The 21,639-nt window shown below is 45.0% G+C and overlaps 1 protein-coding gene across 5 annotated transcripts in view; it reads left to right on the top strand.

Annotated features, from left to right (window-relative positions):
- TTLL4 (tubulin tyrosine ligase like 4) overlaps positions 1-20,905 on the top strand; it is a 31,249-nt gene extending 10,344 nt beyond the window's left edge. For 4 of the 5 annotated variants that reach the window (XM_057503545.1, XM_057503543.1, XM_057503542.1 and 1 more), the window contains exons 2-20: positions 2,985-3,079; positions 6,566-8,162; positions 9,041-9,150; positions 9,289-9,352; positions 10,170-10,291; positions 10,735-10,845; positions 11,205-11,281; positions 11,988-12,179; positions 12,280-12,362; positions 12,593-12,721; positions 14,054-14,176; positions 14,477-14,575; positions 14,905-15,039; positions 15,628-15,765; positions 17,150-17,252; positions 17,892-18,102; positions 18,243-18,313; positions 18,708-18,793; positions 19,246-20,905. In XM_057503545.1, coding sequence (XP_057359528.1) covers positions 6,664-8,162; positions 9,041-9,150; positions 9,289-9,352; positions 10,170-10,291; positions 10,735-10,845; positions 11,205-11,281; positions 11,988-12,179; positions 12,280-12,362; positions 12,593-12,721; positions 14,054-14,176; positions 14,477-14,575; positions 14,905-15,039; positions 15,628-15,765; positions 17,150-17,252; positions 17,892-18,102; positions 18,243-18,313; positions 18,708-18,793; positions 19,246-19,501 — 3,609 coding nt within the window. In that variant the 5' untranslated portion in view covers positions 2,985-3,079; positions 6,566-6,663 and the 3' untranslated portion in view covers positions 19,502-20,905. The remainder of the gene's footprint in view (positions 1-2,984; positions 3,080-6,565; positions 8,163-9,040; positions 9,151-9,288; positions 9,353-10,169; positions 10,292-10,734; positions 10,846-11,204; positions 11,282-11,987; positions 12,180-12,279; positions 12,363-12,592; positions 12,722-14,053; positions 14,177-14,476; positions 14,576-14,904; positions 15,040-15,627; positions 15,766-17,149; positions 17,253-17,891; positions 18,103-18,242; positions 18,314-18,707; positions 18,794-19,245) is intronic. The other variant, XM_057503546.1, reaches the window with a different exon arrangement.
- The last annotated feature ends 734 nt before the right edge of the window (positions 20,906-21,639 follow it).

Raw genomic sequence — 21,639 nt, 5'->3', positions numbered from 1 at the left:
TGTATTTTATTTTATTTATTCCTTTACTAGTTAGACATTTGGATTGTTTCTAGTTTTTGCCTATTATGAAAAATACTGCTATGAATATTCACATATAAGTCTTTGTGGGGACATAGGCTTTTATTTCTCTTGGATAGATACTTAGAAGTGGAATTGCTGGGTCATTATATATTAAGCATTTTAAGAAGCTGTCAAACTATTTTTCAAAGTGGCAGTACCATTTTACATTCCCACCAGAAAGCTCCAGTTTCTCCATATTCAGGCCAACAGCTAGTATCATCAGTCTATTTGATTATAGCCTTTCTGATGGGTTTGTTAGTAGCATCTCACTGTGGTTTTAAATTTCACTTCCCTCATGACTAATGATATTGATCATCTTTTCATGTGTTTATCAGTCATTTGTATGTCATTAGTGAAATATTTATAAATATGTTTTGCCTATTTTAAAAATTGCCTATTTAAGAAATTTTTTTAATGGGTTGGTTTTCATCTTAATTGAGCTGTGAGAGGAGGTCTTTGTATATACTGGATACAAGTCCTTTTTAACTATAAGTATTTTCTCCCAGTTTGTGGATTTTTCTTTTCATCATTTCAAGAACGTTTTTCTAAGTTCTTAATTGTGATATAGTCCAGCTAATAACTGGGCTGCTATCAGTTTTTTTTCTTATCAGTTATACTTTTGGTATCAGTAGCTAATAAATCTTTGCCTAGTCCAGGGTCAGATAAATATTAAATATTTTCCTATAGTTTCTGCCAGACGTTTCATAGTTTTAGTTCTTACGTTGAGCTTTCTGATCCATTCTGAATTAGTTTATGGTGTAAGGTAAGAGTCTAAGTTCATTTTTGTGTACATGAATTTCCAGTCATTCCAACATTATTTATTAAAGACTATCCTTTTCCTTATTAAATTGCCTGGGCAACTTTGTCAAAAATTAATTGACCATAAATGTAAGGGTTTATTTCTAGTCTCTTTTGGGTTCCATTGACCTATATGCTTATTCTTAGCCAATACCACATTATCTTGATTACTGTAGCTTTAAACTAAGCTTTGAAATCAGGTAATTAATTCTCCAACTTTGGTCATTTTTTTCCAAATTGTTTGGCCATTGTAGATTTTTGCCATATAAGTTTTAGGATCAGCTTGTCAATTTCTCCAGAAAAGCCTGCTGAGATTTTGATAGGAATCACATTTATTCTACAGATCAGTTTGGGAAGAATTGCCATCTTAACAATATTGAGTCTTCCAATTCATGAACATGTTACCTCTCTCCAAATATTTAGGTCTTTAATTTCTCTCAGCAGTGTTCCCATAATTTTCAGTGTACTTCTTTTGTTAAATTTATTCCTAAGTATTTTATTCTTTTTGATGCTATTGTGAATGGAATTATTTTCTTTCATTTTTACTTCCTTGTTGTGACTTTGTAGAAATAAAATCAATTTTTTTATATTGATCTTATATCCTACAGTCTTATGAAACCTGCTTACTCTAGTAGGTTTTTTTTGTAGATTTCTTAGGATTTTCTATGTTCAAGATCATGTCTCCTGCAAATAAATATAATTTTACTTTTCCCTTTGCAATCTACATACCTTTAATTTCTTTTTCTTATCTTGTTGCACTGGTTAGAATTACCAGTACAGTGTTGAATAGAGGAAAGTAGATATCCTTAAGGCAAGGTCCTAATCTTAGAGGGGAAGTGTGTAGTATTTCACTACTAAGTGTGATGTTAGCTGCTCATGTCATCTTATGACATGTCCTTATCAAGTTTTGATCATTTCCTTATTTTTTACAGCAAAAAATATTCCAGGCTCGATTGATGCTTTTCCTGTGCCAATTGTTTTTCAAGGAGCTCTAGTTTTTTGGTTTCTTTGATTGACAAATGGTATGTAGAAATCTGGGCCTGGGTACTAGGTGATTAACAATCACTTTTAAACTCTTCACCCAGTGTTTTTAAAAATCCCAGTGATCTAGTAAAAACTATAAAGAAGACCTAGAAGCAAGGGTTTTCTCCTGGTATGTCTCAAAGCACTCTTCAGTTGCTTTTTAGTGTCACCACACACCTGCAACTGAAGAACCTAGTTATTGGTAATAAATTTCACAGAAGCCTCTTTTTATAAAAGAGCTGAAATTTTGTGGTAGAATAATTGTTGCCTGCTCCATGTGTTACCCATCCCCCAACACTTCCCCTCATTGCAGCTTGAGAAAAGGGCCAAAGGGAAAAGGTTAGAGCATTTGGTGTCAATAATAATGAGCATAACTATCATGCCCTGAATGTATAGTATGGGCCACATGCTGTGCTTTGTGTGAGTTTTCTAATTTGATCTCACCACTACCCAGTGGAGGTTATGGTACTTCCTCTCTCATCTTTTTTCCAAATGTTCCAGCTGTGTGGTTTCAGTATTGAATGGATTCACTGTTCTTCAGAGCTCCACTTGACACAAGCCACCAAGGGGTGGTAGCTGCTGGTGCTGCGTGGCCATGAGCAGTAGTACTGCCCTAGACTCTCTGGAAGACTTCACACAAGTGATATGTGGTTGTTGGTTTGTTTTTGAAAGATTAAACAATACAGAAGCCTATGAAGTAAACTGAAAAGTGTCCTACTTCCCTCTGCCTAATCTTTAATCCCACCTCAGTCCCCCAAGATAACTGCTATAATATAGTGTATGTTCTTCCAGACCTTTGTTTTTGTATAAACATATTCATATGTCCTGAGAGCTGTTTCAGGGGGACTTTTGTTCCCAAGAACTCTCTCCTCAGCTGCTCTGCCCATAAACCTCTCTTTTCAGCGGGCATTTCCAGTTTGAACTTTGATTGAGGAGTTTAGCCAGAAACAGGCTTGTTTGTTTTTAAACTTGAACGCAGGCTATAACTTACGTTTATATCCCATTTGCCCCTTAAGCCTTCCCCAAGGATAATGTGTAGGAGCGAGAAAGAAGTAAGATTAGTAGCTCTGTAAAATAAGATCATTCAAAACTTTATTTTCCAGATGAGGTCAGTTTATTGGCTGCTAAAGTAAGTTCTTCACAAGCTGTTCACTGGAGGGTCAGCTGATGGTGGATCCTTTGGACCTGGTCAGAGAGAGTAAGTATGAATGCCTTTGTTTAGCTTTCAGTAATGTATATATGTGGCTAAAAAAAAGTATATAACTTGAATGAAAGTAATGGAACTTGTGAATCCTTTTAATTTATATGACCAGTCTTAGATTTACTTAAGTTGGGTGTTTTTGAAGCAAGGCTTCCATTAGTGGCCTGTGTGAGGCCTTCTACATACACAAATAACTTTTCTCCTTGATATCTTTCCTTTGGTGCCTCATCCTAAAGTGTTTCTTGGAGATGGACAGCCTGTCTCTTGGATTCTCAAGGCACACAGACACAGCAAGAGGTATCATCACAGAACACTTAGAGATTTGAGGATATTGGGAGAAGGGGCTCCCAAACATTGTGTCAGGAGCCCAGAATACACTACAGGGGACAGGTTTTATGATCTCATGGAAAAACTGCATTTTGAGTATTTGCTGTCTGTGGGGTCTGGATGCCAGCAATTATTTGTCCCATTGGACTTTGACTTTATGGCAGAAACACTATTCTCAGTTGCTAGATTTAAAACTATTTCCTCACTTCCTCTACTTCCTATAGTTTGGACCTTCTAAAGCTTTTTAAAGTATTACTCCACATTCTTCCTGTGGGTGATGGGGTCATTCCCTGGCATTTGAGCAGCAGTGCAATTGAGGGCACTATACAGGAAAAGGTGACCTGTGGCAGCAGTCAGGGGGCCTAGGACCCAGGCTGCCTGAATGTTCTACCTAGGCCTCTGCTTCCCCATTGCATGGAGTTTTGATTTCTTTAGGAATCTCTGTAAAAAGAAAGAAGAAAGTTGCTTTTGGCAGCTATCATTTCTTTGTCTAAACCAGATACTACTTCTGAACCAAGAACAGTGAAACTAGACTGAAACATTTGTATGGGATACTTTTATGAGTTATGCTGTTTACTTCATGTTCTTGAAGCTACTCTCTGTAGAATGATATAACAGGTTTGTCTTTGCTTGGCAGTTTCTGACACAGCCATCTTAAACAACCCTCGATGTCTCTTACTAGCTGTGGAGCTATTTCACAGAAAGAGTTACAGAAACGTCCTCTCACCTTCTTGGCCCCTGCATCCAGATGTGTTTCTCTAGGAAGCCAGGTGGCCCATTTCCAAGTTGCTATCCTACACATCATGGGGGCTATGAGAGGAAACAAGGGGTGGGAAATGGCCATTGCATAAACAAATGAGATCTGAAATCCTATTAGAGAAGAGAATCCACTTCACTCTGGTGCTTGCCCAGCTGGCTCAATTCACACTTTTCCAGGGAGCAGGCCACCCGATTGGAAGTCAAGCCAGCTAGATGCCAGACTACTTGGTGTTCAGTATTTCTGGCACTGAGGACTCATAATGGTATAATGCAGAGAGGCAGACATTGAACAGTGTGTGCAGAAGGAATGGTTCTCTTCACCCAGTCCTGAGATTTATAGTGGGTGTATAGTGGGTACCAGTGGCTGCAAGGGAAAGTGGGATTGGCCATAGTGCTGATGAGAAAACAGTGGTGTGCTCTTGGATGCTTCATCCACCAAGGGGGTTCAGGATAAACAGTGAAAAAGTGTCTCCAGTCTGGCTCTTGTCTTGTACCTGCAGCTTACGGATAATTGAGAAGACATGGACTAAATGTATGTTTCATTCCCATTTAAGAGGGAGTATGGAGTCAAACTCTAATTGTTGAAGAGTTACTTAGCTTTTCTAAGTCTTGGATTCATCATCCATAAATTGAATTTAAGGTTTCTGTGAGGACTAACTAGGATAAAATAGGCAAAATGCCAAGCACAGTGCCTGGCATTTGTTGGGTGCCTAAAGTAGCATTTATCAGTGCTAGTGTGTTTCTCCTTCAGTTACTGAACTTGTTCAGTTTATTTATTCAACAGAATATGGAGCACTTACTGTGTTCCAGACACTGTACTGGGGACACCAGTAGAAAAAAAGGATGCTTCTCCTGATCAGACCAGTAGTTCATTATTATAACTCAGTATAATAGAAATGGTGATGGTGGCACAGAGATGAGGCATCCTTTTCAAACGAGTCTGAGAGGGCTGCTTGGAGGAGGTGATTTTTTTTTTTTTTAATGAAATCTTTGTGATGCTTAGTAAAAGTTCAGGTTTGAATTCCAAATTAGCCATGGTAGAGCTAAAATGCCTAGTTCTAAATGACATAGCAGTTATACTTCCTCTTGTTTTATTTTATTTATTTACCCTATTTATTTTCATTAATTTTTTTATTTTTTGGTATAATTAATCTACTGATTGGCTTCATATGAGGAACATTATGTTTACTAGACTCCCTCCATCACTAAGTCCCCCCAACAAACCCCATTACAGTCACTGTCTATCAGCGTAGTAAGATGCTGTAGAATCACTACTTGTCTTCTCTGTGTTGCACAGCCCTCCCCGTGCCCTCCCCACATTATACATGCTAATCATAATGCCCCCTTTTTCCCCGCCCTTATCCCTCCCTTCCCTCCCATCCTCCCTAGTCCCTTTCCCTTTGGTAACTATTAGTCCATTCTTGGGTTCTGTGTTTCTGCTGCTGTTTTGTTCCTTCAGTTTTCTCTTTGTTCTTATACTCCACATATGAATGAAATCATTTGGTACTTGTCTTTCTCCACCTGGCTTATTTCACTGAGCATAATACCCTCTAGCTCCATCCATGTTGTTGCAAATGGTAGGATTTATTTTAGAAGGTGATATTTGAGCTAATTCTTTTTAAGTCTGGTGAGAGAGAAGGAAAGGGCTGCAGGTATTATCACATGTGAAGGCATGAAGGCCTTGAGAGCAAGATGTGCACAAGGAGCCACAAGGGGAGTAATTTTCAGGGAGTACCAGCCTGAAATTTTATCTCCTTAGCCCTTCTCTTCCATCGTGTTGTATGTCTGTTGTGTTGCATCAGTGATGCAAGATGTAAATTCCTGAAAGAGGACTATGTGAGTTGGAACTGTGACTGTTGAGTGTATACCACACATACACACACAGTTCAGACACATACACACTTAAATGGTCTTGTAAAGTCCTTGGCAGGATTTGACTCTTCTCTTGTGTGTGCTTCTCTACCATAAATGCACAGTGTAATTGTCCCCTGCACAGTATTCCCATAGTTTGGACTTGGGGGAGGTTCATTTTCTGTCACCTTAATTTGAGGTTACTGGTATCAAAATCTGACTTGAGCCCTTACACTGTTCTTAGCCCCTTATCATTCTGGATATTCACAGTGATAAGTTGTGGTTTTTTGTACTCTCATTGGAAAAAGTAAGTCAGCCTTTGCAGGAAAAGAGGGCAAAACCAGCTTCAGTCGCATGAGGGCAGCAGGAAGACCACTGAAAACCCCCTAGGAATCTAGTATTCTTCTCCCAGGACCCCAAGTAACAACCAAGACTGGTTGCCCAAGAAACCTGAAGTGAGACTCTCTTGCTTACCTGAGGGCCATTGTCACGTTATGTCTGTCCTCTTGGGACTGTAATTTCCCCATGTATTTCTCTCCCCTTCAGGCTGACAGACTTCAAGGATGCAGCTGCTACTACTGGAGGTGCATGGCACCTTATCTAAGCTGGGCCATCAGGCCATGTGGCTGTGATGTGGGCCCCTCATGGCCTCTGCAGGAACAGAGCACTATCATATTGGCCTCCGCCAGGGAAACAACTTCAAGCAGAGTGGTTCCTCAGGTACAGTGACCCCCCAACCACCTGAGAAACGCTTTGAGGGCAGAGTCTGGGCTCAGGCCCATCAGCAGGTGAAGCCAATCTGGAAGCTGGAGAAGAAGCACGTGGGGACACTGTCAGCAGGGTTGGGCCCAGGCCTCTTGGGTGTCTCATCCCAGTCAGCATATTTCTTTTGCCCCAGCACTTTATGTAGCTCTAGGACTACAACCATCTTTGCAGGCCACAGCAACTCCTGTTACCTGCACTCTCTCCCGGACTCATTCAGCAGTACCCTGCTTTACCGCTGTTCTAACTACAGGCATAAACCTTACCAGCAGCTGGAGTCTTTCTGCTTGCATTCAAGCCTGTCAGAAAAAAGACCTTTTTCTCTCCCTCAAAAGAGCCTCCCCGACAGACTCACTGCCAATAAGGCCACTTCTCCCATCATCTCCCCTATGGCGCAGCCCATGGCATCTTCATCCACAGATCCACACCTCTCACTGGGAGCAGCTGGGGAAAACCCTTCAGGGAAGGGCCTGGCCTCTGCTATCTCAGGGAAGATCCCATCTCCACTCTCCTCTGCTCCCTCTTTCTACAAGCCCATGCTAAATAACAACTCCTTCATGTGGCCAAGTAGCACTAAAGTGCCTTTTTTGCAGGCCACAGAGGGCCTGAAGCCAATATCTTCACCCAAGGTCCAACTCGTCTCCTGGCATCATTCAGGGAACACTGGAGACTGTGCCCTCCAGCCTATTGGACACAAGGTACCCAAGAACAATGACACTATCCTAGATGATGCCCCTGCTCATGGCACCCAGCCCACCCCTAGCTCCTCAGACACTCCCACCACCAGTGTTGGCGCTCCCCAGTACCACCGGAGTAACTTATCTATGAAGGCAGAGCCACGTCCCTGTGGCCTAGATGACAATTCGGTTTCCAAGGCTCTGACTAAGGAGATCCAGTTCACTGAGGCCGTGAGGAGGCTGACTACAAGAGGCTTTGAGAAGAAGCCGAGGACAGGTCACCAGTTTGAACAATGTTGTTTCATGAACCCCACCTTGCCATGGGATCTCATTAATAGGAACAGACTGTGGAAGCCTCCTGTGATAGGCCAGCAGCTCCCTCAGGAGGATGGTGGAACAGACAGTAAGATCCTTTCTGGAGCTTCAGACCCCATGGAGTTGGATAGTACAGCCTTCTGTACCAAACGCATCAGCATTCACCTCTTTGCATCACACGCTAGTGGGCTCAGCCACAGCCCCACCTGTGGATCTGCGATCAGCTCACCACCACTTGGAGGAGAAAAAATTCCAGTTCTGCCTCCTGCCCCTCAGCTCCTTGGCATAGCTGATGTGGCCACCCAGCTCTCTTCCATCCATCTGGGCCAGCTTGAGAAGGAAGAGCCTAAGGAAGTCAGGGAGCTAGACTCACCTGCTAGAGATATTGGGTAAGTTGGAGGGAGTTTTTGGTTCCTTTAGAGAAGTAGAATGTGTACACTGTAATGTGCTGGCACTGAACCTGCGTTTTGGAAAGCTGGTTTTACTTTTTAGCTGCCCTGGAGTTTTATTTTTCATGTTAGGGCAGAGGTCAGCAAACTACAGCTTGTTGGGCCAAATCCCACCCACTGCCTGCTTTTGTAAAGTTTTATTGATATGCAGCCTCACCCATTCATTTACTACCATCTGTGGCTGCTTTCTTGTTACGTTGGTAGGTTAAGTAGTTGCAACAGACTGAGTATCCCACAAAACTGAAAAATTTACTATTTGATCCTTTAGAGGAAGAGTTTGCTGACCCCTGTTTTAGATTATAACCAGGGAGAAATAAGAATTCCAAATACCATGTCTTGGGGCCTGTGACTTTTCTACCTAACTCCAAACCAAATCAGGTTCTTAGTCATTCCTGGTATGACCGCTGTTTCAGAATTAGGGCATACACATACTTGGCTCCTTCTCTTGTACCTTCTTACTTCTCTGGAACCTTGGTTCCCTAAGGCCTTGTTCTGAGTCCTCAGAGAGAAGTCTGGGGGCCTTTGAAGTCAATTACTAGATGTTTATTGGTGGTGTTTTGTGTTCTTATATATTATGAGGGACTTCAAAGAAGATGGAAAACATATTGCCTCTCTGCAGAATAAGGGGTGTAGGGTTGAGGGGCTATGGCTAGACCTAAGCTCTGAGGGCCAGAGAAATGCATTGTGAGATCCAGGCAAGAGAAAGCAGATCAGTGACTGGGGAAGAGACAAACACTGAGAGATGATGAAGGAATGAGAACATAACTGGGCCTGTCTTATGGAGTTGGTTGGACCAGGGGCATGGTTCTTTCTTATAGTTCAGCTACTGACCTCCAGCTGGACCAGGTTGAGGCTGAAGATCTGGAAGAAGAGCTAGTTGATGGTTTGGAAGACTGCTGCAGCCATGATGAGAATGAAGAGGAGGAGGGTGAGTAGGGGATCCTCTCACCTCCAGCTGAGAAGTGGTCACAACTGTCTAGGCAAGGGGGCTACCAAATTGTACACTAGCTCTTTGGCTCACTTTATCACCTACATTAATCATTTGCCTCCTCCCCCAACTCCACAGGAGACTCCGAGTGCTCCTCATTCAGTGCTGTCTCCCCCAGCGAGTCGGTAGCAGTGATCTCTCGGTGAGTGTTAGCTGTGTAGTTCATTGATAGATGCTCATTTTTTGTCTCTTCCAGTTTTCAGCTTAGTATAGAGAGTAGTAACTGTTCTCTCCATTTTCAATGCTATTTAAAGGATTGGTTTGGGTCTGTCAGCTGATACCTGATAGACAGTTGAGGTGTTCACTGTTTTGAGACTCCTTGAGATAGCCTTGGCTGAGCCATTGCTGGAACAACAGCCTGGGACCCTGTGGTCCACTGCCCCAGACTTCCAGCCCTGCATTATCATACTGTTACATAAAAATCTGGTGTCACAAATTTCCAAAATGTAGAAGAGTATTTAATCATCTGTGTGTCTTCAGAGAAACCTAAATGTAAAATGAGTTAGAAGTATCACCATTTCTTTTTTCTATTGCTTTTTCTCTTTAAAAATATCTGTACCTTTTCTTAGGTCTTTTCTGCTTTTCCTCATTTTTAATTATCCATGTCATTTGTTTTCTCTTTTCATGTATTTTTCTTTGTCTTAGTGTAGCATATTCCTCTGCTATTATCCACCCAAACTCATTACCTGCTCTCAGAACCACTCTTATCAGGGGCTTCATGCCTGTGGCTTATCACAGAAATTTTGGAGCTCTATCATAGAATAAAGTATTAGAAAATCTTGCCTTTGGGTGACATTCAGTGGTGTGGCTGTTGTATAGGTTAGCCCTGCAGTTAGAAAGTAATATTTGCAAAATAATTATCAAGTACTTATTTTTGTAGACTCATAAAAGACAGCACCCTGAAAGAAATGATATGAATAATAACAGCACATAAGGGCTGTGTCTGTTTTTCATTTTAGAAGCTGCATGGAAATTTTGACCAAACCCCTTTCCAGTGAGAAAGTTGTCCGACCAGCTCTCATCTACAGTCTCTTTCCCAACGTGCCCCCCACCATCTATTTTGGTACTCGGGATGAGAGAGGTAAATCTGGCCAAGTGTCCGAGCCCAGAAGAACCCCCAGGAGAAGGATGCTAGTGCATTTGGGAGGGGATGGCAGTAGGCCTTCCAGAATGGCCATTACAGTGCCCAGTTCCCTCCCTGGTTCACCAGTCCGATATGGGAACCTTTTTCTTATTTGTCCTTTCGCTGACCATTCTCAGCCCCATACTCTCATGCTTTGTTCTTGCCCTCTAGCCTTGTTTATTTACCCTCTCAACCTCCCCTCTTGTCTGTGTTCCTCATTCCTGTGTATCCCTCTTTTTTCCCCAAAGTGTGCTCCTTTGAAACTCTGATCTGGAGCAATACTTAGTGACTTGCCTACCCAGGAAAGGTTGAGCAACAGTGCCATCATTTTCCTCTTTTCACCATGACTCTCCTGCTCTTCTTCACCCTCCTCCGGCCCCACACTGGCCACCTTTCCCCAGTGGAGAAACTTCCCTGCGAGCAGAGAAAACTGCTCCGGTGGAAGATGAGCACCGTGACACCCAACATTGTCAAGCAGACCATTGGACGATCCCACTTCAAAATCAGCAAGAGTGAGTCACGTGCTTTCCTGGGAGCCTGCCCTCTGCCCTAGCAGATGGGCTTTGAATCAGAGGAGAGCCCTAGATACCTCCTGCTATGTGGGGACCCTGCCCTCAAGTTTCCAACCTCATAGGAGGACATAGCTCTGAAATCCCTCTGGGCTGGCGCCTGTTCCTCACAGTTAGAAGACAGAGGGCCATTGTTCTTTCCATGACCCCAGGGCCTCATGTAGGACAGCTCCATGACAACTCTCAGAAAACCAGGCCTGGGAGCTGTGCCCAGGCCCAGTGGTATTTCTGGGGCCTCTGAGCCTCTCTGACTCAGGGACTGAGCTGCCAGCAGGACTGACTCTCTGATGTGCCTTCTGTAGGAAATGATGACTGGCTGGGCTGCTGGGGTCACCACATGAAGTCTCCTAGTTTCCGGTCCATTCGGGAGCATCAGAAGGTAGAGGCCTTTTCTAAGGAGCTCTTCCCCTGGACTTTGGTCTGGGCTGGAGGAGTCTGGTGCCGGAAGTAGGAGTAAAGAAGGATGACCGTGAGGAAGTCAGGAATGTGTATAGAAGGGTAGAGAAAGTACAGGAGGAGGGTGCAATGAGACCCTGGCAGAGCGTGCACAGCTGGCAGTTTGGGTGAAGTGTCTTGGGGCACTTGCAGCCTCTCAATGGCACTTTTCCTCTAATGTGTCTTCAGATGCAGCATCTGTTTTAAGTTTGTTATGTTTCTCCTATTAACTACTGCACATTGCCTCCATTCCTCCATGTGTGTAAAGAGAACTCTAGCCTCTTGCTAGACTGAATGAGTCCCTTTCCCCCAGCCTTACCAAAGGCCAGGTACTTTCCTGTCTTTTTCCTATAAAATCCTATAAAATCTTTTCCTTTGCACTTAAAGTGAACAGCATGCCTGTCTTAATCACTATTTATATCATGAACTATCAACTCCTAGAGGGCACTAGATTTTGCTGTGTTTTGTGTTTCAAACATCTTTTGGTGAGTGCTCAGCAGCTGAATGCTTCAGGACCATCAGACTGTGCTAATAAAATAGAACAGGAGCTTAGATGTTGCTAAGGAGGTTGGAAAAGGTGTAGTGAGTCTTGCTGTCCTGCAGTCTCACGTGGGCCTTGGCCCTGCTCTCACCTTTCACCCCTTCTGTAGCTGAACCATTTCCCAGGTTCATTCCAGATTGGGCGAAAGGACCGACTGTGGCGGAACCTGTCCCGCATGCAGAGCCGCTTTGGCAGGAAGGAGTTCAGCTTCTTCCCCCAGTCTTTTATCCTGCCCCAGGATGCCAAGCTCCTGCGCAAAGCCTGGGAGACTAGCAGCCGCCAAAAGTGGATCGTTAAACCAGTGAGTGGGTCACCGTGTGTAGTTGGCTGCGGTCTGAGAATGGGAACAATGGAGTTTTAGGCCAAGATCAAATCCCATCTCCTTTCCGCTTGACTTCTAGCCAGCATCGGCTCGAGGCATTGGCATCCAGGTCATTCACAAGTGGAGTCAGCTCCCCAAGCGAAGGCCCCTTCTGGTTCAGAGGTGAGCCTGTTTCCATTTCAGATCCCACTCCCCATTTTCCCGTCTTTTCAGCCTGGGGGTTCCTTTTTTATAGTGTTCTGCCCTTTGTCCTCCCAACTAAAGACCTTCTTCAGCCAACTGTTTTAAGGTCATTATCTGAGGGTCTATTAGCTGGCTTTTGCCATGGCTCAGTTACGCACCGAGCCCAATTTCATCTGTCATGTCCCTGAATCTGGCCTTTCCCTCTGTAGGTATCTGCACAAACCCTACCTCATCAGCGGCAGCAAGTTCGATCTGCGAATCTATGTTTACGTCACCTCCTATGATCCTCTACGGATTTACCTCTTTTCAGATGGACTCGTCCGCTTTGCAAGTTGCAAGTATGTGGTAGTGGTGAGGCCTCACCCTGATAGTTGTGGGGGTTTGTTTCCCTGAGAGGGAGGGAAACTGGAGGAAACCAAACAAATGACAAATGTTTTGGCAGTTTTGTTAGCAAAGGTGAAGATGGGTATATTTGGGAAAACCTAGTTTTCTTTCCTCCTGTGACCCCTTTACTTTTACAGAGAACACTTCACTTCTGCTACTTCTGACCACCAAATGCCTGGGTTTTTCCCTACATGAGGCAATTCTCCATGATACCAGCAGGGTGTCCTCAATTTAACTCAATTCTGATAGTGTCTCCCCAGAGACAGCATCAGATCCCACAGGTTAGGGGCTCAAGCTTGTAAGGCTGCCCCCTCCCCACCAGATGCCAGTCACAAGTCCAGGTTACCACTGTGCCTCTGACAAATTGGCTATAAAATCAGGGGTTCCTGGGATTCCCTCCTCAGGTCCAATTAACTTGCTAGAGCTGCTCACAGAACTCAGGAAAACGGTGTACTTATGTTTACTGGTTTATTATAAGCGAATGTGGCATTAGATGAACAGCCAGGTGAAAGAAATATGTAGGACAAGGTGTGTGGGAAAGGCTGCAGGGCTTCCATGACCTCTCTGGGTATGCCACTCTCCCAGCACTGCCAAGTGTTTTCACCCCCTCAGAGGCTCTCCAAACCCCCTAGTTTTGGGGGTTCTATGGAGGCTTTATCAGGTAGGCATGTTTGGTCATTAACATGATTTTCAGCCCTTCTTCCTTCTTAAGAGAATGGGGGGTGAGGCTAAAATTTCTAAGCTTCTAATGATGGGTTGGTTTTTCCACTGACCAGACCCCATCCAAGAACCCACCTGAAGTCACCTTGTTAGAACAAAATGATTCCCTATCACCCAGGAAATTACAAGGGCTTTAGAAGCACAGTGTCAGGAATTGGGATCAAAGACCAAATATTAGAACAAAAGATACTCCTTGGGCTCTTACCACTTAGGAATTATAAGGGCTTTAAGAGCTCTCTGTTAGGAACTGGGAGCAGAGGGCAATAATATGTCTATATTTCTTATAATAAATCAAAATATCACATGAGGAATGGGAAGTAAGTAGTTTCTGTACTTCATTGAATCTGGGGAGGGTTTTCTGGCAGGACTAAGGTGGGATAAAGGAGATGAATTTAGCTGTGGTGTTTTAGAAACCTTAACCAACAGATAGACTTCTCAGGCCCTTGTGCATCTGAGAAGATTTATCTGCTTGTCCTTTACCTCCTCAGGATTTGGGGAAATGTTTGGACCATTGTTCATCTGCTATTTCACCATCTCACCTCTACCTTTCTTCTCTTCATTTCCAGGTATTCCTCTTCCATGAAGAGCCTTGGTAACAAGTTCATGCACCTGACCAACTACAGTGTCAATAAAAAGAATGCTGAGTACCAGGTCAATGAAGATGAAACAGCCTGCCTGGGCCACAAATGGTACTCAGGCAGTGTCCCTGTCAAGTGGAGTCCTAGAGGAGCACAGGGTTCTGGGGTTTGGGGAGGTTCATGAGGATGGTGAGTGGAGGATTAATATAAGACCCAAAGACTGTATAATACTTGGCAATTCAGAATTGGTCCGTTTGCATCCAAACTCATCTCTTTCTTAATGCAAAACATCAAAAGAAGAGCTATGAAGAAAATACCTTTGGACTTCTTATATCTTTTTCTTTCTCTTTCCCTCATGATCATTCATAGGCTATAACCCCAAATATTCCCTCCTCCTTCCCTGCCTTGCAGGGCACTGAAGGCTTTATGGAACTACTTGAGCCAGAAGGGAGTAAATAGTGATGCCATCTGGGAGAAGATAAAGGATGTTGTCGTCAAAACCATCATCTCGTGAGTCACACTGCTTCCCTGGGTATGGGGCCTGACACGGAAACCTCTCTTTTCTCATAGGTCTCAGCACTGCTGTGCTGTAGACTTTGACCATGCTGTGTTTCAGTTTCTGAGAATAGAGAATAGCAAGCAGTGGCCAGAGTTAAATTCTACTCTTTTACCAAACTTCATCCCTGGAAGCTGGCTGTAGCACAGAGGCATCTCTTGAGAACTGCTTGTCCTGGGTTGCTTCTCTTTTCCCATCTCTGGGCCACTCCATTGGTGGGGCGACTCTAGGTAAGGCCTTCTGGGAGGACCTGGGCTTAATACTCTGTTCTCCCTGTGACCAGGTCAGAACCCTATGTGACCAATCTTTTGAAGATGTATGTGCGGCGGCCCTACAGCTGCCACGAGCTCTTTGGCTTTGACATCATGCTGGATGAGAACCTCAAGCCGTGGGTCCTGGAAGTCAACATTTCCCCGAGGTAGGTGGTATTCTCAGGGCACTCACAGTAGAACCCTTCCTGTATCCTCATGATCCTATTTCTGCTGTAGTCTTGCTGACTTTGGAAAGGTATTTCCTTCACTAGAATTTGTGCTTTCCCATCATGGTCTATTTATTTGCTCATTCACTCATTCTTTACATTATCTCAAGGTTATTTGAGGATGGAGAGAGATTGTTAAAAGTTGTTCATTTAGGACGGTGACTGTGAACGGGGATGTGGGGGGGACTTGGTGAAGGGGGGAGCCTAGTAAACATAATGTCCTTCATGTAATTGTAGATTAATGATACCAAAATAAAATTTTTTAAAAAAAGTTGTTCATTTAAACGTGATCCCTACTGCATGCTCCTTCCCTAGCAAACCAAGGTCATGGGCTGGAACCACCACGAATGAGATTATTCACTGTCTATGGGGCAGGAAGACCCCCACAGTGGTACTGATGAATTTGAATGTTTGAACCCTTTCATCCCAGGGAAACCAGGGGGTAAGTGGGGCTTAGCACTGACTTGGACATATGACCAGAAACAGTTTTGGAGTGTGCTTTTACCACTCTGCATATTTTCCCTGAAGCCTCCACTCCAGCTCTCCACTGGACATCAGCATCAAAGGCCAGATGATCCGTGACCTTCTGAACCTGGCAGGCTTTGTTCTGCCTAATGCAGAGGATATTGTTTCTGGCTCCAGCAGCTCCAGCAGCTCTACCACCAGGTCAGCCTGGCTTGTCTGCACCCCACTGGCAGCACGAACCACCCTGTGGTGACTTGGGGGTATAGTGTCTGGGTGCTCCCTCCTGCGTGGTCTCCTTGCTGCTCCATCTGCTCCCACAGTCTACTGACACACCTCTGCCACATCACTGCCCCTAAAAGCATGTTTGCTCATCCTGCTTCCCTGCTCAAGAATCTCCGCAGGGTCTGAGGAATCAGCTTTTAACTACTCACATGCACATTCGAGGTTCCAGCCTCCTCTCAGGGGCTCCTCCCTTTACTCTTCTGCCTGGCCTTTGTGTGCTGACAAATCAGATCACTTACATCAGATCTAAAAAACCTGAAGGTTGGAAGGATCCTTAAGGATTAGTTAATCCAATCTTCTTTCTGACACACCTGTTGCTGCTAACTGTTCTCCATAGTGTCCCCTCCTCTGCTCATGGGTTTCTTCCTCCTGAAATCCCCCTTAGTCAGACCTCCCTGTTGTGACCTCATGCATCAATCAAAGCCTAGCTCGGTACATCTTGTGAAGCCAGCTCAGTGTGGCTATCCAAGCCACTTGGAACCCCTCTTAAGGGAAGGGAGCTAATATTTAGTCAGGAACTGCTATTGTAAGGAAAAACCTATAGCTTATCCCCACAGCAACCCCATGAGGTTGGTGTTAGCAGTTTACAGATGAGGAAACTGAAAATCACTGGCATTAAGTAACCCATCAAAGGTCATTCACTTAAGAATCGGTATAGCTGGAACTCAAACCCTGATTTGCAGGTAACAAAACTTGATTTCCCCACCATGTCTTGTAGACTCATGTTTGGCTCTGTGCTGTAGTTACTTGTCATTTGGCACCATCATCCTGTGAGCTTGGAGGGCCATCTGTGTGTCTGTCTCAGTGGTGATCACAGTAATGTGAGTGATGGTACTGAGGTGCAGAGAGGTCAGGTAGTTTGCCTAGGATTACACAGCCAGTAGGGTCAAGCTGGGTCTTTAGTAACTGTTCAGTAAATTAAACTAAATGGAAGTATAGAGCAACTATTCCAGCATGCTCCTTTTTACTATTGAAATGCGACCTAAGGAGGGTGCTCTGAGTTCTTCCATGGTACTTGATCTTTAACTCTCAGACAGGTTACTTGAGTACAGTGCATTGCAATCTGGTCTATTCAAATAATAAATACCTTTCCACACTTCTTTGTCTTCTCCTGAGAGGGGTGCGACCCCATCCAACAAACCACTTAACTTGTGTGACCCAGTGGTTCTGCTGACCTCAATCAAGAGTGTCTTCCTCCCCCAGCTAATCTCAAGGTTCTAGGCTGGACCCTCTTCCACATGTCTTCAGGATGTGAAGCTGCTGACCTTACTTTTTGCTCTCTTTCTGCCCCTCGCCCTCTTAGCCTGCCCAGCTTCCCCAAGGACAAATGTCGAGTGACCCCAGAGCACTTCACTGCACAGAAGATGAAGAAAGCCTATTATTTGACCCAGAAAATTCCTGATCAGGTAGGAGATTGGCTTCATCCCAAAGCCAGCAGGAAGCTTCCTTGGTCAAACATTTGGGACCCCAAGACAACTAGTTTTTTCCTCTATCGAGGGCAGGGTTTCCTAACCCAGGTCTGTAGTCCCCTTGGTGAGGCAGAGATTTGTTGGCGTGTGTGTTGTTTTGGGAGAGTTGATGGCCTTTATCATGTGCTTAAGAACCATTGCTCTTAGAAAAATCCTATACTACCCTTGTTAGCTGTAGACCCTCTGGGTTTCTTTCCCTGAAGTGTAATGAGCCTCTGGGAATCTTGACTTTCTCAGAGCAGATTGAGGGATCCAGAGTAAGAGTGGCAGACACAGGCTGGTGCCAAATCTGAGTTGCTGGACTCTGATTTTGACCCCATCCAACAGGCCGCTTAACCTCTATGCCCTGCAGCTACCCTCACCCTGACCAAGAGTATTTTCCTCCCCCAGCTAAGCTCAGTAGATTTGGGAACAGACATGATCCAGAGCTGGCCCATGAGGCTGCCTTGGTGGTCCTGAGAGTCCTGGAGCCCTAGAACCCTAGAGCCATGCACCCTGACCCCCAGGTTCTTGATTCTCCGCCTCTGGCTTATACTCTCTGTCATACCCTCTTCCTCCCTATTCCTTGGGCCTTAGGACTTCTATGCATCTGTGCTGGATGTCCTGACACCAGACGATGTTCGAATTCTGGTTGAGATGGAGGATGAGTTTTCTCGCCGTGGTCAATTTGAAAGAATTTTTCCTTCTCGAATCTCTTCTCGCTATCTCCGCTTTTTTGAGCACCCACGATATTTCAACATTCTCACCACCCAATGGGAGCAGAAGTATCATGGCAACAAACTCAAAGGTGATATGTCTTCCCTACCTGCAGGATCCATGTTTAGTGAGTGATTAAATCTCAGTGACCAAAAGTGGGCCTTTTTGGCAGGAAGAATTGGCCAGTTGATTCCACCCTCTTAAGTCCTTCCCCTTCTAATCTTATCCTAGGAGTAGATCTGCTTCGGAGTTGGTGCTACAAAGGGTTCCACACAGGAGCCATCTCTGATTCTGCTCCAATGGTGAGTGATGCCATTGGGAAGAAGGAGGACTGCACCATCTCAGGCCCTCCCTTCTTCACCTTCAGAGTGCACCTGGGTTGGGTGTAGGTCCAGACCCTTCTCCCCAAGGCCCTATTTCTGTATCTCGTGACACTTTTCAAGGGAATAATTGCCTCTAGGCTTCCCTGAGTACCTTTCTTTCAAGGATCAAAGAGTGCTGTGTAGCCTCAATTTGTTGCCTGAATGGGGAGAGAACCATGACATTCTCCCATATGGGCCCATGCCTGAAGGGTAGGAAAGGGGAGAAGCCCCATCATCATACAGAGGTAGAGCTAGGAAAAAATCCCAAGACCCCAAACACTCCTGCCTGACCTCTGCCTGGCCCTATTGGCCTCCTGTCTTCCTTTACTTTTAGTGGTCTCTCCCGACATCACTTCTGACTGCCCCAAAGGGTGACATGATGCTCAATGCTTTCTCCACACTGGAGTCTGGCAAGCTGGGGTGAGTGCTTCCTGGGCCAGGGAAGGGTGTTGGGTGTGAGTTCAGGGAGTTTTCGTCCTTCCTCTTGTCCCAGATTATGATGAGATAAGCACTGTGCCATTGGGGTTGGGGGGTTATCAGAATGTGCAGCACAGCTTCTTCCCAGTGCTCCTGGTACACCCAGTGAAGCCGAGCTGGAGCACAGGACTGTCTGCAAAAACAGCCACTGTCAACCACACCTGCGAGCTGCAGGAAATCTTGAGCCCTCCTGCTTTCACACATCCACACTTGCACTTAAACTTGCAAGCCTTCAGATAAAATACATTTTATGATTATTTATATTTCCATGTAGTTATGGTTTATAATGCCATAGTGTTGTGAATGCCTGGTCCAGACTCTGAAGGTAGATCACAGGTTAAAGTCTCATCTACACAGCATCTCAGCCATTTCTTTTCCTACCTGTTTCCGTTCAGAAAACACAGCTCCTCCAAGGGAAGCATGCCGCTGTCTGAAGATGCGATCATGCCCAAGCCCTGGAAGACCCAGCCTGGCCTTTCTTTCCTGGGGAAACCCAGTTCCTCAAAGGACAGTGAAGATAGCAGTAAAGAGCCCAGCCTTTCCACCCAGGTGGTACCTATGATCAAGTACTCTGGGCGGAGTTCGAGACTCTGTGCTTCCTCTGTCTCTCAGTCGACTGGTGACTCCCTCCTGGCTGCTGTGAGCCCATGACAGTCCTCTCTCCACAGCTCCTGCTCAGGAGCACCAGTGTTAGCTACCTCATGGGAACCGGCCTGCTGGCCAGCCCCAGCCCCCCCTTCCTCCACCTGGCCCCTTCTCAGAGTATTTTTTGAAGTGCAGAAGATGTGTATCTGGAGAGCTGGAGGGGTGGTGGGGATGGGGAGAAGGTGAGGAAAGTTCACTGGCTGGTACCTCATATTTCAGCGGAGAAGCCAATGATGGCCACTCAGCCTTATAAAGCAGGGTTTGGTTTGTACCTTTAGAGAGCTATGTGTGGTTTGTTTTAGGCCTTGGTGCAGTAATTGAGTTATAGCTTAAGGGGAGAAAACATACTGAACATATCTGGGCCTGAAGTCCTTTGTCTGTAATTGAGGAGCTTCCTCTGAAGGTGCTCCTTTCTTCAGGTTGCACACCTCCCCCTCCACCCCCACCCCAGTTCTGTGGAGCCACTTAGACAAACCTTCCTATTTCCTCAGTAGACAGGCAGGGAGAGGCCATGCCATGAACCAGTTTCCTATCAGCCTAGTCTTGGGGCTTCACCACCTCCAGATCACTTATCCTTTCATGGACACACCTAAGAAGTAGTCCTAGGGCTTCCTGTTTTGACCTTGTTAACCTTCTAGATTTCACTCTCATGGATGTTGGCTCTCAGCTCTCTGTGAGATGAGAGGTTTTGTGAACTGCTGAATTTCCCATGGCCCCAGTGAAGGACCCTCAATGATTCCAGTTGCTACAGGATTATGTCTATATCCATATGCCAAGAGACACAGTCCAGGGGGTGGGTGGAAGGAGCTGTGATTTCCCCATAACAGGAAGTCTCCGGTTCTGCTTATTCCCTCTGCTGTCTCTGATTAGTGGGCCCTGGCTCAGAGGTTGCTCGGGCGAGCAGGCTGGGGACATGGTGGGTGGGTTTCAGAAGCAGTCACCATCGTAGGATGGGTTTCCAGTTAGACCACTGATTAAATTCTGTACTGTTAACTGAATCTACCTCCCTCCCCAAGACTCAGGAAATGGTGAGAGTTTGAGTAAAGTTGACTGACTGAACCGAACCAAGGGAGACCTCAAAGGACGCAAGCGCCTGGACCAGAAGTGCTGCTCTCTTCCAGGAGAAGCCCAAGGGCAGCCCAAGATGGGAGAGTTTGGCTCAGAGGTTGTTTTCACTTGAGCTGTGTGCCTCCTGAACCCAGTACTTCCTGGTTGCTGCTCGCCCCCTCTCCAGTTCTCTGGAAACCGACCTCGGTTCTTTGGCTGCCTTCTGAGAACCCCCCAGACAGTACAGCTGACCTGTTTCCATCCCTGTAACTGGACCGAGGACCAGCATTGCCGCACAGTGGGAATGGAGGGGAGGAGGGAGGCGGGGAAAGACTTATGGAATTAAATGAGTGATGAAATAGAGTGTTTTTAGTAGTTCAAAACATATTTATACATACATTATTTTTCATTTTCACCACATTTAAGTATCTGAAGGAATGGGTGCTTTTCTAGGTGGGAAACAGGAATAGGGTTTATGTATCATATTTCCCTTTCACCCTTGAGAGAAACCTAAATATTGCTTATTAAGCATTTAGCATACATATTTAGCAATGAATACCCACAGCATAAGGTATTCAGCTAAATAAGGAATTTGGGGGAAGTAATGAGAATTGTTTTAAAGCTTAAAGTTTCAGTTAGTAGAGTAAATATTTGTTGAACATGTCAGTTGTTTTCCTAAGTTGATAACTTGCCCAGTCCCTGTTTGGAGAAAGGGGCGTGAGAGCAGCTGAGTCAGGGAATGAAGTGGAAGGTAATTCTGGAGCCCTGGAGCAAGGACTTGGGGAAGGGGGCAAAGAGGGTAGTCATTATTCTGTTTACTTCAGATCCACTCGGGATTAATCAGAAACTAACTTAGAGTGAATGCCAGTGAAGACACGGCATTGTGGTAGGAAAAGACCATGGACCTTAGAGCCTGACCTCAGGTTTGAATCTCAGTTCTGTGTAACCTTGGGTATGTCATCTAACTGTTTAAAGTCTCAGTTTTTTTTATGATATGAATATAATACCTACATTGCAGGGTTGGGAAAATTCAGCAAGATGTAGTGAAAGCTCTTAGGACATGGAAGGGACTCAGTGCATGGTTACTCCTTTTTCTG

The sequence above is a fragment of the Manis pentadactyla genome, chromosome 6 (assembly GCF_030020395.1).
Source record: "Manis pentadactyla isolate mManPen7 chromosome 6, mManPen7.hap1, whole genome shotgun sequence".
Taxonomy (NCBI): domain Eukaryota; kingdom Metazoa; phylum Chordata; class Mammalia; order Pholidota; family Manidae; genus Manis; species Manis pentadactyla.
The sequence above is the reverse complement of the archived record's forward strand: the minus strand, read 5'-3'. Positions and strand labels throughout refer to the sequence as shown.